Genomic DNA, 16,153 nt, shown 5'->3' on the forward strand with positions numbered 1-16,153 from the left:
GTTGTGTCCTTGGGCAAGACACTTTACCCTACCGCCTACTGGTGTTGGCCAGCGGGGCCGATGGCGCGATATGGCAGCCTCGCATCTGTCAGTCTGCCCCAGGGCAGCTGTGGCTACAACTGTAGCTGCCTCCACCAGTATATGAATGTGAGAGTGAATGAATAGTGGTATTGTAAAAGCGCTTTGGGTGCCTTGAAAAGCGCTATATAAATCCAATCCATTATTATTATCCCCCCTCCCCTTCCAACGCCTTCGATGCTTACCTCCCACATGATGTGGACATCAGGTCAGCTGGCGGCGCAGTCGAAAGATTGCAGCAGTCCCAGATCAGATGTGCACACTGTGTTTATTGTGTTATGATATCCCCTACCCAACCCTGTGGCTTGTCATGTCTTTCATAATGTTGTGCTGTGGCCATTCATGTGCTTTTTTTTTTGTGCAGAGGAGTTTTTTTGTTTCTTGTTCTCGTGCTGTCCTACCATGGAAGCACAGCATGAGTGGAGGTCTCTTTTTTTCCTCTTGTACCCTCCCGTTGTTGTGTACATTTCAGTGTTCTTTTCTGTAACGCTACCGATCTCCGACTTGTAACCCCATGTGATGTCTGTGTTATGTGTGTAAGGTCGGGGGGGGGGGGGGGGGGGGGGGGGGGGGGGGTGTCCCCATTTCACTGCAGGGCAACCTGCTTGTGACAAATAAAGCTGATTCTGATAAATACGTAACAGCGGGTCATGTATTCCGTTACTCCCCAACACTGCTTTTTACATAACAGAAGCTAATGTATCCCTGTGTGTTTGTCTTGGTGTTTCAGGTTCGGCCGCAAACGAGCAACTCAGATTCCAGCAGTTCTGTTGTCTGTATTCACCTGTGACAACAGCTCTCTGTCCCAACGTCTACTTATATTTAGTATCTCTGTTTCTGGTGGGATTTGGAGCTGGAGGATATCGAGTCAACAGCATCATACTATGTATGAAGAGTACACTAACTTTTTACATCTTCTGGACAAGGCTACAACTAACAGTAGTTTTCATTGTAAAATAATCTGCCAGTTGTTCTCTCAATGGCTAAGATGATGTTCTTATAATGTTTTACAGGTCCAACAAGGCTGTACTGATCTGATATTTTCCATTCAAACTTTCTACTTCCACCTCTTCCCATTTATTATTTTTATTGTTACTTTTATCTTACTGTTGCCTTTGTGACCGTTTTACATATTTACATTTACATAAGAGACAAAAGATAATCAGTTTCTAAACATAAAGATGTTGGACAAAGGACAAAGACACATTTATGTAATTTTGTGTCCATCTTTCGACAGTGAGTTTTGTCTTCAACTAAACACATACTTGAGAAACTCTTGGGTTGTTGTTGGTTGGTTTGGGTCATTATCCATTCACACTGAGATGTTCTGTCTGATTAGGTATAAAACAGTAATAGAAAAATATATGTACAGTCAGCCAAGATATTCATAGCAGCTGATGTGCAATGTTTTTACTTTATTTTTGTTGTTATTTATTTATTTTGTTCCATTTGAGCTGATGTCTTAATCTAAAATAAACAAATAAATAACATATTTCCTTATTGCAGCCACTGAATGGATTGGGACGTCCAAAAGATCATGGGGAGCTTGTGTGACTCAGCTGTTTAGTGCAATTGGAGAGTGCGTCCTCGCTGGTATGATCTATGGCATCCGAAACTGGAGACTGGCTCAGCTGATCACAGCAGTTCCACTTGCAGTGCTTATTATCTACATATGGTGTGTATTTCACTCTATTTATTGAGCCATTTATACATTTAAAAATGACTTTGTTTGAAGTGTCATTTTGTTTGTATCAGGTTTATTCCAGAGTCAGCCAGGTGGCTGTTAAGCAGAGGCAGAAAAGAAGAAGCCAAACAGCTGATTGTCAAAGCAGCAGCCATTAACAAGCACCCTGTGTCAGAGTCTCTTCTGGACAAGGTAGTGAATCACATTCATCAGGGGAGGAGTTTTCAAGAACATCGATGGCACCTGTAAAATAGCTGTTTATTTGTTATGTTTACTATTCAACATATTCATGACAAGAGATGTATCTATGTATTAGCCCTGCAATAGAATGGGGACCTGGTCAGGCTGTCTCTCACTGTATGTAATGTCAACCCTGAACTGGAACTGGAAAAAACTAGACTGATGGATTCATTTCAAGTCCTTTTTCTTAATTTGCTATGATGGTGTTACAGCAAGCGTGACTTCTCCCACAGATTGAAGTGAATAACTCTGTGAATAACGGAGGAATAAAAATCCTCTTCAGATCATCACTGCTGACCAGATATTTCTTTATTATAATACTATCATGGTAAGTTCAACATCCATAGTGAGGTTAATACATTAAAAGGGAAATATGTTAATACAAAAACATGTTGCTGTTTTTAAATGCTAAGATTGGCAATTTGATGTTTTGATGATTAAATGGCCATTCATAAATGTGTTATAAATGGTTCATGATACAGGACTTTTGTGTCTGATTAAATGTGTTTCTCTTCTCTTTTAAAGGTTTTCAGTGAACCTTTCCATCTACAGTTTGTACTTAGACATGCAAAACTTTGGTTTGAGCATCTTTGTAACCCAACTGGTTTATGGTGTTTTTGAAGTACCATCTGTTTTACTCTCCATGTGGCTGCTGGAGATTTTGGGGAGGAAAATATTATTCATAGCAACCCTTCTGATCGGAGGAGTCTCTTCCATACTTATCCTCGCTGTTCCTGATGGTAAAAGCTTTGTTATATCGCAAAATACATTTTTAATTGTCTGCTTATCATGTTTATGTTCACTTTTGATATTTATTTATTTCCTTTATGTCAGGTTACGCCATTGCTGTCACATCTTTAGCTGTTGCGTCTCGTTTTTTCTTGATATGGGCTGGCTCTGTTTGTATGGTCTTTATGCAGGAGTTGTTTCCAACATCGGTTAGGTAAGCAGTCACAGTTTTTATTCATGTTTGTGAACAATACCCTGACTTGTGTGAAAAGAACACACGGGAGGAATTAGTGAGTATACCATTTGTCCTCCTGTTTCAGACAAACAGCCACAGCTTTAGGATCCATATCAGCAAGATTAGGTGGATTACTGGCTCCACTGCTGAACTTGTTGGCCACGTACCACTCGGTCATACCCATCACAGTCTTCAGCTGCCTTACGTTGATAGGTGGATTTCTCGGCTTCTTGCTTCCCGAAACCAAAAGAAAAGAGCTTCCTGAGACGACTGAAGAGGCTGAGCGCAATGGGTATCAGTGTTTAACTACTGCAGCATCTCAAACATGTCATTTTGTCAGTCATCGTTTTTTTCATCTGTTTCTGCTTTATATCTTTCAGACATGTTAGTCCCACAAGAAGAACAACTACCAGTCCACATTCATATTCAACCAAGATGTAGATGTTTGTGTACTGACTTTGTTTTGTATTGAGTTTTTAACTCTTTCTACAAATATACCAAAATAATTATGATATGTTTTGAATTCAAATATGTGGGGATTCTAACACAGGAAACTCCAAAAAGACAGGACACAGACAGATAAGAGAAATCACAACCATGGACAAACAAGGCTGGGACATATATACACAGGTGGGTGATAAGGGTAGTGGAAACAGCTGGGGAACACACTAGGAACAAATTAGGCTTGACGAGGCAGAGGAAGCAAAACTCAACATAATGCAGAGACCACGGCTAACAAAATAAAACAGGAAGTGACAAACACGGAACAGAGACAAAAAACAAAAAACAGAAGATGTGAGCTTGACACAGACAAACAGGGAAAGACATGAAAACCAGACTGACAACATACAGGAGACAGACATACACACAGATGAGACAGGGAACAACTGGACACGAAAGGGGACTAACTAAATCAGGAGAGGGACTAAGAATTAGAACCATGGATAACCAAACTAGGGAGTGAGATTATGACAGAGCATCACTGCACTGTCGAGATCATCAATATCCTCAAATTTGAAGACACGTGTTCTACTAATTAATCCATGATTCATAATAATCTGATCCCTTTATAATTCCTTGCTTTATTCTGCAGCAGATACACTGTATTAGTGTTTGCTTTGTATGTTTCTCCGTACCTCCACAGAGTTGTATTGTATGGACCAATTGTGAAACAATACCGTTATTGTATTAATGATTTTTGATATAAGAGATCTCTTAGTTTTATATAATGCAAGCATTTAGATACAGTCTTATATGAGCTTTTTAACGATTTGGCATCAGTTTATGGACTTACTTTATTATAACTTTATTCATCATAATTATAAATTAATTTTTTCTAAGCACTACATGTTTTTTATGCTATAATTTAGTGATAAATTATTGACTTTCAATCTTTTCTTTAAGGGCATTGTTTGCAAACAGTTTAACATTAAATCCAAAAATACTCTTCAGTGAAAGTAGAGTGTGATGGCATCACCTGAGACTGGCACCTAAACTATCTGGCACGCTTGTGCAAAGTCATAATTTCATTCTGATGTAATTTAAATCTAAATATAAAAAAGATTTAACACCAAATTTAAATTTCATGGGCGGCATGTTATATAACATAAATCCAGTTGTTTCCCACAAATAAAAGAAATGAAACAAAGAAACAAAAAATTGCTTCTGTGTTAATACTTTTTTTCAAATGTGATAAAATAAAATAAAGTAAAAGCGGTCGACTGCTCTCTCTCCATACCTCCAATCTGTTCTTTCACATCGAGTTTATTTCAACTTGCACTGACTATCACAACTCTTCACACACACTAAGTTACTTTAGTGCACCATACTGTGTAATACACTTTATAGTGTAATACTGAGCCTTTTCTGTTTTTGCTTTGAAATATTTTACTTTGTTATATAAGACAAGATAAGATAACACAAGACACATGCTCAATAAAGCAAGAGAATAAAGCAAGAGGAGTAAAGATATACAATAATATACAATAAGAATTGTAGGATAAGGTAATATACAGTAGGATAGTGCAAATATAGTATCAAAATAACTCTAACAAGTAATGATGTAACTATATCCGGTAAAACAAAAGAAGAGTTGGACAGCCTTATTGCCATGGGTAGAAAGGATTTCCTGTGGCGGTCAGTTCTGCATTTAGGGGCGATGAGTCTTTTGCTGCGTGTGCTCCGATGGTCCATCATGGAGGCGTGCATGGGATGGAAGGGGTTGTCCATGAAACAGAGAAGCTTTTTTAGCATTCTCCTCTCAGACACCGCCACCGGGTTCCCCAGTCTGACACGCAGGACAGAACCAGCCTTTATAATCAGCTTGTTCAGCCTGTTGGCATCAGCTGTCTTCACCCCACTGCCCCGGCACAAAGAACACAGCGCTGTTTACCACAGAGTGATAGAACATGGTCAGCATTTCTCACAAACGTTGAAAGACCTGAGCCACCTCAGTAGGAACAGCCGACTCTGCCCTTTCTTAAAGACAGCACTGGTGTTCTTGGACCAGTCCAGTTTACAGTCAATGTGTACCCACCACGTCAGCCCCTCTGATGGTGACAGGGGGAGGAGGAGGAGCATGCCTCCTGAAGTCCATGATCAGTTCCTTTGTCTTTGTGATGTTAAGTTGTAGATGGTTTAGCTCACACCACTCAACAAAGCTGTCCACCACACTCCTCCTGTCCCTGATACAGCCCACAGTGGCAGTGTATGGTACACACAATATATTATCCATACATGCATTTTCTTAACCACTTTTTCAATTTAGACTAGCAGGGGGGCTGTTATAGCACACTCTGAAAAGTTCACCAGTCTATTACAGGAGCAATACATAGAGACAGATAACCATTCACACCATAGGCATGAACCTAACATGCATATTTTTGGACTGTGGGGGGAAGCTGGAGCATGGCTGGCACAGCTGCAGACCTCACCGTCTCAGCACTAGATCCTGGTTTGAAAAATGGTCTGCTTCATAGGCACGAAGAAACCAAACTAGGACAGCTTCACAGACAGGAACACAGCTCCTCCTCTCACTAACAGCTGAAGTAGTTAACATTCAGAGCTGTCATGTATAAGGGTGTACGAGGAACGAGAGGGGCCAAATGCAGGCACACTCAGCAGACCATGGTGAACTTAAAGTGAGCCTTACATAACACACAAGAAAGGAAATTGAAAACTATCATCTACTGAAAACTAAACGTGGAACAACACAAGGTCTAGGAACACTGGACCGAGGAGACATCTAGGAGGGATGGTGACTCAACATCCTGACAGTGAACATGGGAGAAAAAAACAATACATACACAAAAAGGTGATTAGGGAAGATGTTTATTTTAATGAGACATGGGAAGTAAAACAGATCATAACGCACACGAGATGGGGGACTGTCACAATAAAACAGGAGGTGACAGAATACTGAAACCAGGATGTGATACACAAACTTGACAGACAAAAGAGCAACAGACACGAGGATCGAACACTAGGGGAGAGCTGAGCTCTAGAGCAATTTGCGAGAGAGAGAACAAGACTAAACACATAAATGGGATGAGTAGAAGAAATAATACAAACATTACACATCCCAAATATCCCATAATACATAAAGAAAAACTGGAAAGCCCCCAAAATCTCAAAACACTGGGTCAACTGACCCAGGACTGTGACAATAACACTAAACAGCACTTTAGTAGGAATTTCAGGTGTCAGTAAAGCTCCCGTCTCAACAACATTCAAGCATTAAACAATTATCAAGAATGTTAGTCTGGCTGTTGCACACGCTAATAGTAGACCTTCAACTATTAGGAATTAACCAATAGGCACATTATCAACCTGTCACTAACATAGCAGCTGCCGGACTGCGGGATGCTTGTGAGATATTGAGATGCCGCAGAGCAGATTAAGTACGGGTGAAGAACCGAGCAGGTTTGTGGCTGTGCAGAGCAGCCGCGGAAACTGAGAGCCCAGAGTGTGAAGACGTAATACAAGCAAATAAAAAGTGAAATCCAGAGCAGAATTAGACCTGCTTAGAAGAATTAGAAGAGCTGGAGACTGAGGCGGAGCCGTGTGAGTCGTGGATGAGAAACAGGCTGCAGGCAGATGTGGAATGTAGAAAATGAACTTTAACTTTTCTCCTTTCACAGTAATTTATTAAAATGTCATCTATAGTGATGTCTTTATATCACTATAACTAATGGTCATTAATGAAATTGTCTAAATAATATGTAAAATGTATAAACCATCTAAATGTTTCTCTCACAAAACGCTACGTCCAGATGAACAGAATCAACTTTTGGAGATTTACTTACCTGGAAGATTGAGCATGCATCAAGACCATCTAAACTTAACTGATCTTAAATTCTTATTTTATTAAATCTTCGAACATTAGTTGAAAATTAACAACTTCTTTTAAATATGACTTCTTCACCATAACTTTTGTTGCTGTGGGATGGGGTAAAACTTTTTCCAGTGGTATCAAAAATGGTATAATTTACCTGGTAATTCGTATTTTAGTATCGTGACAATCCCACTACAGAACACACAAAGATCTCTCCCTCTTGGCTGTTTAAAGGGCCGGTGCTGTCACGCTTCAAATGCATGCATCATTCCTCTCCACAACTCATAACCCAGTGTTTTAAAGAAACCTTATAAGTTGACATCTACAATGAGAAAATGGAGAGGTTGTTTGTTTTGTTTTTCCTTCCCTTTTTTTTCTGAATGATGACTTGCATGCATCTTTTCACTGCAGCAACTTAAAGATGGCTATAGCCTACACTTTATTTATTCAGAAAACAAAGTGTAGTAAAATAAACACAAATATGATAGTACTTAACAACACGAAAGTTGCATGGTGTCACCATAGTGACCTGCTGCGATGTGTAATCAATCATAAGACAGTTCTGGAATTCTGCTTCAATCATAACAAACTTCATTTGTGCAGGAGAAACAACCATTTTCATCTTGACCTTTTAGCTAAGTGCTCACATTGTATTTGACCATTTTTGCTATACGCAGCAACAACATTTTAATGGAGGAAAGTATTGGAGTCTACAAACCTACTGGGGTATGTGAGAGTCTTTAATTTTACTGCATTTAAACAGTATGAAGAATTTGGTGTATTTTTAAAAAATACAATGAATCAAGTTAACTAATAATGAGTAACTTCTTGTTTCTTTGACAGGTGTTGTTTGACACACCTGAGTACAACACAGCTTTAAAGACCTGCTGGCACCCTCAAAGCTACAAGACTCAGGTAAGAACCACAATCCAGTCAAAACTGGCGTAAAATATCTGGTAAATTTTGATTTATTTTTAGTGCTCATGATTAAATGTCTCTTTATTTTTAGATTGCGGTGATGATGGCATTCCTTGGACTTCAGCAGGAAAATCAGATACCACCTCATATAACTGCTGAAGATATGATCAACCTTTTAATGGAGGAGAACAAAAAAACACTGAGAGAGCGGTGAGTTACTGTGACACCAACAGACCATAGATGAACGTCTGTTTGTGATGATGCTGAGATAAAACCTGCTTTGTGTCCATTTTAAGACTTTGGGAGTTTGACATTGAGAAATTGGAAGAAAATGAAACCAAAGGTCTTCTGAAACTGGTAAGACAAGAAAACTGATGGACCTTATAGTAATTTGTAGATTTTTAAAAAGAATTTTCATTAACAACAGAAATGCACTTTATATGTGTTTTTCTTCTTTTGTTTTGTTTTGATTTGATTTGTTTCAGGTGTGGGCAGTGAACATTATTAATAAAATGAAGGACATTGAGCTACAGGCTCGGCTGCTCCTCAAATATCCAGAGGCCATACCTCCCAAATTTCAGTGAGTCCCATTTGACATACAGTTATGGAAAATTCAGCTACAGTGTCTCAATATATCTGAATACTTATAACTTTAATCTACAGAACTCCTAAACTCCTCAGCATGTTCAACAAATACCTTGAGATCCTTAAAGAGAAGCTGCAGGAAACACAGACCTCCAGACTGCTAAGCCCCCAAGAAGTAGGGATAGAGGTAGTTCCCAGAGTCCTGCAAGGCTTCTGGGAGCATCCTCCTTACCCCCTTTTGAACCTGGCCTCTCAGAGTCTGAGCGAGCTCTCCACCTGTGTTACAAAAGCCACTCTGGATCAACTCTCCAACACTCCCAGAGCAAAGGAAAGCAAGGCCATCTTCTCCCGCTCCATGCGAGATGACATGGTCCAAACCATCTTGGCAGAAATTAGAGAGAAACACCCAGACGACACTGTGCTCAGCAACACTGCAAACCACACTACCCTGCTCACTACAATCGCTGGTGTAGCAACAAACCACATTTGTAAGATCTTGCAGCCCCAGATCCCCAACGAGCCAGTTCATCACACACAAGCTGCTCAATGCCCAACAAGAGATCAGTACGACTTAAACATTACTGGAACTGAGGAAGAATCAACAAGTCCAGAAATTAACGATGACATGGTAACACCAGGTTCTCTATCAGCCTCTGCTGAATCTCCATTTTTGTCTGAGGTTCAAGCCAGTGAGGAACACCCTTCAGAAACATCATCCATGTGTGAACCACTTATACCAGTTACCAATACTGCAGAGAGCTGTGAAGACCTTAAAACCAAGAAGAAAGAAAAAGGTTTCCTCCAAAAACTCTTCAAAGCTCTGTGCTGTTTCTGTTTCTGTGTCAGTCTCCCAGCAACTGACTGATTGTCTTTAAGACTCCTATCACCCCTTCTCTTTATTTTTTCTCTGTATCAAAAAGCAAACAAGAACAAAGAGTTTTCAATAAAGTTTCACGTTGCTTCATGTCTGCTACTCTGGAAATTCTTTGTTTTGTTAGGATCAAGAAAAAAATCAGCTCACAACAGGACCGCAGTGTTCAAGTGAGTAGGGGAGCAGCTACACTCTGCAAAGCTGATCCTCAGCAGTCTGTTTAGGAACAGAGCTGTACTGGTCAGACATAAAACTGTCAGCATTAAGGGATTCATTACAAAAACTGCCATTTTAGCTAAAGATGCATGTTTTATAACTTATAAAGTTTCATTCATTAATGGTTAGTCATTGTACAGAATGCGTGAAACAGATGCCTGTTATGGAGTCACAATATATTTCAGTGAGTGCATTATTTCATCCAAAGTAAAAATCCGTAAAATCAAAATCTTCAAATAGGGAAAACAGAGTACCTGGTTGGGTAATTGCAGATATTTGAAAATATGAAAGCAAGGAGAACTATGCAGAAGTTGGTATCGGAAAAGACACACGTTCTCGTAGCTTTCCAAAAGATTTGATTTTCAGATAAATTATTTTAAGAGCCGCTCTATGGAGGTGCCAGTTTTTACAGAAATGTTACATTTGCATAGAACTTTAGGTTCAGAACAATGTGTCATTTGAACAAGGACACTTTCTCAAATCATCAATTTGACTATCTTAGTTTTTTAATCGATGATATAGAATTCCAAGCACCATCGGAGTGTTTGTTCCCACCGTCAAGCATGAAGGGCAAGAGCTGTATTTATAGCTCTCCACCCTTGACGCCTTTTATTACCATATTGCGATCATAAAGGGATGGGCATGGACAATGTTCCATACACAGTTAGGCTGCGGGATTTCAACAATGCTCAGGTGTTGCTAAGGGGCGCGATTTTAACACCAGCAGCTTGAACTGTTGCTGGAAAGCAGGATGGATCCATGCTTTCATGCTGTTTACACCAAGCTCTGACCCTGTCACAGCAGAAATGAAAACTCTCTCTGTCAGACCGTTTTCTGTAAATCCATGAGATGATTTTGTAGCAGTTTGAAATACACAGAAAACTGTCTGGCGCCAACAACCGTGTTGTGTGTAAAATCACTCAGAGGTTTCCCATCCTGATTCTCAGTTTGAACTTCAGCAGGACGTCTCAGCCTATGTGACTAAATGCATTGAGTTTTTGTCATGTGATTGGCTTATCAGATAATGAGGAGCTCAACAGGTGTACCCAGTGAAGTGGTTGTGAGTGTAGAACACATAAAGCAGAAAGAGACCCAAGACACAGCTCAAGAAAACATTTTTAGGTTATTTACATTTATTAATGAATCACATTGTATTTAAGTGTCATCCTGAGAAAACATTAAAAAGGTTGTTTTATTAATTTTAATAATTCATAATTAAATTTTCACATTGGCATATTGACAACACTCACTACAGACAACAGAAAATCTCATCTACAATCTTCTTTAAATGTTATAGTTTACTTTTCATACAGTATTTATTAATAAAACATGTCACTGCACATCAGTTTATTCATTGAATGTAGTTTTTGCCCTTGTAAAATGTAATAAAATGCATGCATTTTGCAGATGTAATGTGAAGATGTGCTATTTACCATAAAGTTTTAACTTTTACAATATTTGATGCAGTTTTCTGAATAAAATGCAATTTGAATTTAAACATAATCAGTTATACTTTTTTTTTTTTAAACGTCAAGTGCTTAATTATATACATGTGTGTGAAAAAGTGTTTATTTTATTTCTATTAGTAGTAGCGGTGGTAGTTGTAAGAGCAAATTAAAATCACTCAACAAAAGAATAAGTTGAAATAGGTTAACCGATCTGAACACCCTCCTCTCCCTGAGCTTAATTGTTCTGGCCTGAATGCCAAGTACAACCAGCTCCATAAAAGGTTGGCACCCAATGCTGAAGAGAGACAAAGTAAGACATCCACATATGCAAAGGTAGGCTGAGCTGGAGTTACTATAACACTCATCTCTTTAACCCAACAAATCATCCATCCAGCTACTGTTCTCTGATTTTTGCTCAGTATTGTTTTCTTCAGATGCTAACAAGCTATCAGCTAATACATTTGCACCACCTGGCTCAGACACTGGCAGTAGTTGTGCTTCTGATCCAAAAATGTCATCAGCAAAAAGGTCCATCTGAGCTGAAGGTGCAACAACAGAGGATGCTTCAGAGCCAAGCAAATCATTCAGTGAACTCTGAGCAGCCTGACCGCTTGGTAGACCTGTGAACACATCTGCACTGTTTGAGACATTGCTGCTTCCAAAGATGTCATCAGGGAAAGCAGTTCCTCCATGATTGAGCACATTAACCGGAGGAGGCTGATTGAAGAGATCATCATTAGAGCTGAATATGTCAAAGTCCTGTTCACTTGTCTGCTTCTCACTGCCAAAAGGATCCAAGGGTTGACTAACATCTTGGCTTATAGGTGTTGAGTCAGGGATGGTGAGTTGATCTGACATGCCAATGATTGCTTCATTTTCAGATGATATTGGTCCAGAGTCAACCAGGCTGGAGCTTTGAGTAGAAGCAGGTTCAAGCAAAGCTGTGTCAGTCATAGAAGTTGAAAATGTGCTGGGGGTGTCAGGCAGACCAAAGAAATCAGAGGAATCTTGTGCACTGTTGTGGATGAGATCAAAAAGCATTCCACTGCTCAAACTCCCTCCTCCTTCAACCGGTGGGTCATGTTTGTTCAGCTGTTGGGCAGATTCATCTGATTTTATCTCTGTGGCCAGTGGGTCAGCAAAGGGTGATGTGACACTATCTCCAAAAACGTCATTTAATGCATCATCACCTTTCTCAGGTATTAACTCACTGTTTGATTGCCCATGCGGTGTGCTCAGTAATTGTGCCGCAGGGTCAAGATCTTTAGACTCTATTTCCAGATCAGAGACGGGCAGGTTTGTAGCCTCACTGCTCTGTGAATGAGATTCTTGATCATCAGTTAGAATTGCATCCGTTTGCGCTATGGATGTTAAATCATCACCTGTCTCACTACTTATCATGGACAGGCTGGAAGGTTCTGAAGATCTACAGTTATTATTAAGTGCATCAGGCTCGGAGGACTGTAACTTGTCCGTGATGTCGCTCTGAAGCGCTTGTTCTTGAGGAGGGACTTTAGATGGGTCTTCTTCTTTTTGTGCATCTTTTGTAACAGAGCCTTTTTCATTCTCTGTTTTTTTGTCATCAACATGAGTTTCATCCCTTCGCTTGTCCTGAGCAGCTGATTTTGTGATGTCCTCAGCCTTCTCTGAGGATGACTGAAGTAGCCTTCCTAAGAGTCCACTGCTAGGTTTGACATCTGCTTTCCTGGCATCCTTTTGTTCTGCTTTGTTTGTTTTGTCATTTCCACTCGATGTGAAGAGTTTTGACAAGGGGCTCTTTCCTTTGGACCAGGATCCCAGTTTGCCTTTGGCCTTTTCAGCCTGTTTGTCAGAGCCTTTCAGAGAATTTGTTCTCCCAACAGGCTTCTTCTGATCACCACCTTCTTCATGAACCTTTTCAGGCTGATTTTTACTTTTTTCAAGACTAACTTCCTCTCCATTCACGGGTCCTGCAGGACTCTGTGCTGTGTCAGCATTTTCTGATTCATGCTCGCTAACAGGGTTCCCTGGACTGACATCCAGTTTCTCAGAGGGCTCTTTTTGTGTCATGATGTCTTGAGTTGAAGTGAAAGCTTCAGTAAGACTTTGGGTGATGAGTGAGTCATTAATCTTCTGCACATCCCCGTTCAGAGTTGCAATATCATTCTGCGGAGTTTTGAAACTGTTCCCTACGTTTGCATCATGCTCTTGGTTTGACATATTGGCTGTTTCTTCACGGTGCTTATATTCAGGGATTTCAAGGTACATCTCACTTTTTCTATTTTCTTCGCTGGATTCAGATCCCAAATCGTCGAGTATAGTGTTTTCAGTCACGTCTGTTCCATCATTGGTTTTATTTATTTGTTCAGACTGATCTGCGACCATTTCATTTTCTGTACCTGAGCTCAGCTGAGAGGATCGGTCGTATCGAGCGACATCAATATTTGGGGCAAACCTTACGGATTTCCGAGCTTTATTTGGAGAAGTGTCCAGCCTGTTGGCCACTGGGCTGTGGTTTGCTTTTGAGGAGGGGGCCACATTTGTGTGAACTGTTTTTTGATTCGTGACAGAAATTCTCGTTTGGACAGGACTGACTGGTTTTGTTTTCTCTGAGGGAAACTTCTCAGCTGAGATAAAGCTTGCTGTTGTAGACTGTTCCTTCCCCCTCTTATCTCTCATTCCTTCTCTGTTACTGATCCGGTCGCTTTTCCAATGCTCTGAAAAGCTCATGCTAACTGCACCTGCTCTGCTGATGTCAGAGATTTTATTTTTCAGAGCTGGTTCATATGTTCGCTGCGGAGAATTCTTCTTCTCTGGTGGCCAGCTCATTTTTAGTTTACCTTTAACATCAGCAACACTTTTATCTCCCGACGCTCTCAGGGATGACTTTGTGGCAAACGCTTCAGCAGAAGCCTCTCTGCAGCCATTAGAAATGTTTAACTTGTTCTTTGACATTTTGGGAGTGGGCTTAGCATCTGGCTCATCTGTCCCTTTATTTTTATCAAGCCAGCGGTCTTTGTGTTGCTTGTGACCGAAGCCCTCGTCATAATTTCCTTTTCTTTTAAAAAGCTGATTGTAGTGAGAAATGCAGTAGAATTCGCCATAAAGAGAAGAATAGTTGTGTGTGCTGCAATGAAATGAAAAAGCCCAAATATAAAATCAGATCTAATTTTGTTTCTCTCACATTATTGATTTGTTGTGCTAGATCAGCTTGTGTGAATGATTTATTCATTGATATTGAGGATTTATTTCATGTATGTGTTTCATTTATTAATGCAAATACTAAATCTTTTCATCTTGGTAGTTTTGATTGGGTTCTATATGATAAATATTCCAATTTCTATAATTTTGTTCTAACATCTCACCTGAGCTTCTTCTTACAGTGTTTACAGCAGAAACAGTTGTAGTGCAGAATAAGTTTATTAGCCACCATTTTCTCCATTGGGTAGACTGGTGTCAAACAGGCAGAACACATTTCCTTGGCAGGCGGCTGGAACTACGATGATGAAAACAAACTTAGTTTAAGGTTAATTTGTCTTGTAGGTTTGACATGACAGGATCTTTTCTGTAATGTTTTACAAATGCAGCCACCTGTAGTGGAGAGATCTATGATCTACAATTATGTGTACTTTTTTAAAATAATAAGTTAGAAGAAACGCACAGGAATTACTTACAACTCACATCTAAGATGTTTTAAGGTGTACTCTTAATGTGGCATGACCACTGACAAGTTTGATTCCTGGTATTTAGCAATTACATAACTAGATAATGTCACATTTATGAGGTATTCAACTTTAGGTAAAAACAGCAACAGTGAGGCTTTCAGATGTGTTTGATGTTTGCAAAATCCTGTATTTTCAAACCAACTAACAACAGGAGAAGAAAAGAGAGGTATTTTGAAATGAAGGTCTGGAGCAAAAGTAGAGAAAACGTGACCAAAACAGAAACTGACATTTTAAAAAGCATAGCGGTGGTGTGATTTCTCATCATAGATCCATTACAACTGTGCAACATCTGACTCCAGGTTTCCTTTAAAAGGCAATTTATGAAGTAAATTGGTGAAGAAATACTCTTTGTAGAATTTACTTAAGTAACTTAGGAGTATTGTGTGAATTATTGGTTGTGCACCAATGTACTACTGTTTCATATATTAGCCTAGAGATTGGATATTCATTCAAACTAAATACCACAGGATTTTTAAAAAGGAGTCAATTTTATATTTGTGGTTTACAAGTTAATGGGCTTTGGGAGCCACGGGAACATTTTCCATTGCCGTAAAAAAAAATGGCAGCAAGGCAAAGTGGCTGCGCCATTTCATCTCTGTTTATATACAGTTAAGTGACAATTTTGCTGGGCAAAATATTTAAACAACAAATTAAGAGTTGTAGAATAATCAAGCCATGTCTCAGCTACACAAAGATTTTGGATTAATTTAAGTTTTTGCTTGATTTTCTTTTTACCCCTTTAAAAAAAAATTTGTCATTACTGAGTTGCATTTTGCCTGGCATCTCCACCAAGACAAGATCCCAAATCAGCTGGGACATTTAACTTTAGAGATTCTACATTTTACTATCATCACTTTGATTTCGGGCCAAGCAAAGTCGATATACACGGAATTGAGTTATTGTAAATTCTGTGTGTGAGCTAATCTACTTATAGTATGCTGAAAAGTAGCATCAGTGGTTGGTGATAATGATATGGCTGCTCTGTGGCCATTTGTTATATTTATAATTCAAGGAATGAGAATAAAGAAAAAAATCACCGATAACAGTCACATCTTCTAACCTGTCATTTATTTGACAGTTGTTTAAAACAGAAGAATAAACAGTGCTAACTT

At 39.4% G+C, this 16,153-nt stretch overlaps 3 protein-coding genes and 1 long non-coding RNA gene across 4 annotated transcripts; 3 read left to right on the forward strand and 1 right to left on the reverse strand.

The window, feature by feature from the left end:
* Positions 1-862: 862 nt before the first annotated feature.
* Positions 863-1,961, forward strand: LOC120741883. Its single transcript, XR_005697710.1, has 3 exons — positions 863-964; positions 1,585-1,753; positions 1,834-1,961. It is a non-coding gene; the product is annotated as an uncharacterized LOC120741883 (long non-coding RNA).
* A 444-nt stretch (positions 1,962-2,405) lies between these two features.
* Positions 2,406-4,131, forward strand: LOC120741881 (solute carrier family 22 member 13-like). Its single transcript, XM_040044979.1, has 4 exons — positions 2,406-2,742; positions 2,837-2,945; positions 3,052-3,258; positions 3,347-4,131. Exons 1-4 carry the CDS (start codon positions 2,568-2,570, stop codon positions 3,405-3,407), a joined length of 552 nt encoding a protein of 183 aa, XP_039900913.1. The 5' UTR covers positions 2,406-2,567; the 3' UTR covers positions 3,408-4,131.
* A 3,546-nt stretch (positions 4,132-7,677) lies between these two features.
* Positions 7,678-9,745, forward strand: LOC120741844. Its single transcript, XM_040044926.1, has 6 exons — positions 7,678-8,025; positions 8,143-8,214; positions 8,309-8,427; positions 8,514-8,574; positions 8,703-8,797; positions 8,881-9,745. The coding sequence occupies exons 1-6, from the start codon at positions 7,990-7,992 to the stop codon at positions 9,665-9,667; spliced, it is 1,170 nt and encodes a 389-aa protein (XP_039900860.1). The 5' UTR covers positions 7,678-7,989; the 3' UTR covers positions 9,668-9,745.
* LOC120741842 (serine-rich adhesin for platelets-like) lies at positions 9,744-15,989 on the reverse strand. The gene is made up of 2 exons (XM_040044923.1): positions 14,682-15,989; positions 9,744-14,443 (listed from the first exon to the last, which is right to left on the reverse strand). Exons 1-2 carry the CDS (start codon positions 14,789-14,791, stop codon positions 11,707-11,709), a joined length of 2,847 nt encoding a protein of 948 aa, XP_039900857.1. The 5' UTR covers positions 14,792-15,989; the 3' UTR covers positions 9,744-11,706.
* Positions 15,990-16,153: the final 164 nt, after the last annotated feature.

The sequence above is a fragment of the Simochromis diagramma genome, unplaced genomic scaffold, assembly GCF_900408965.1.
Source record: "Simochromis diagramma unplaced genomic scaffold, fSimDia1.1 OVJJ01000663.1, whole genome shotgun sequence".
Lineage (NCBI taxonomy): Eukaryota > Metazoa > Chordata > Actinopteri > Cichliformes > Cichlidae > Simochromis > Simochromis diagramma.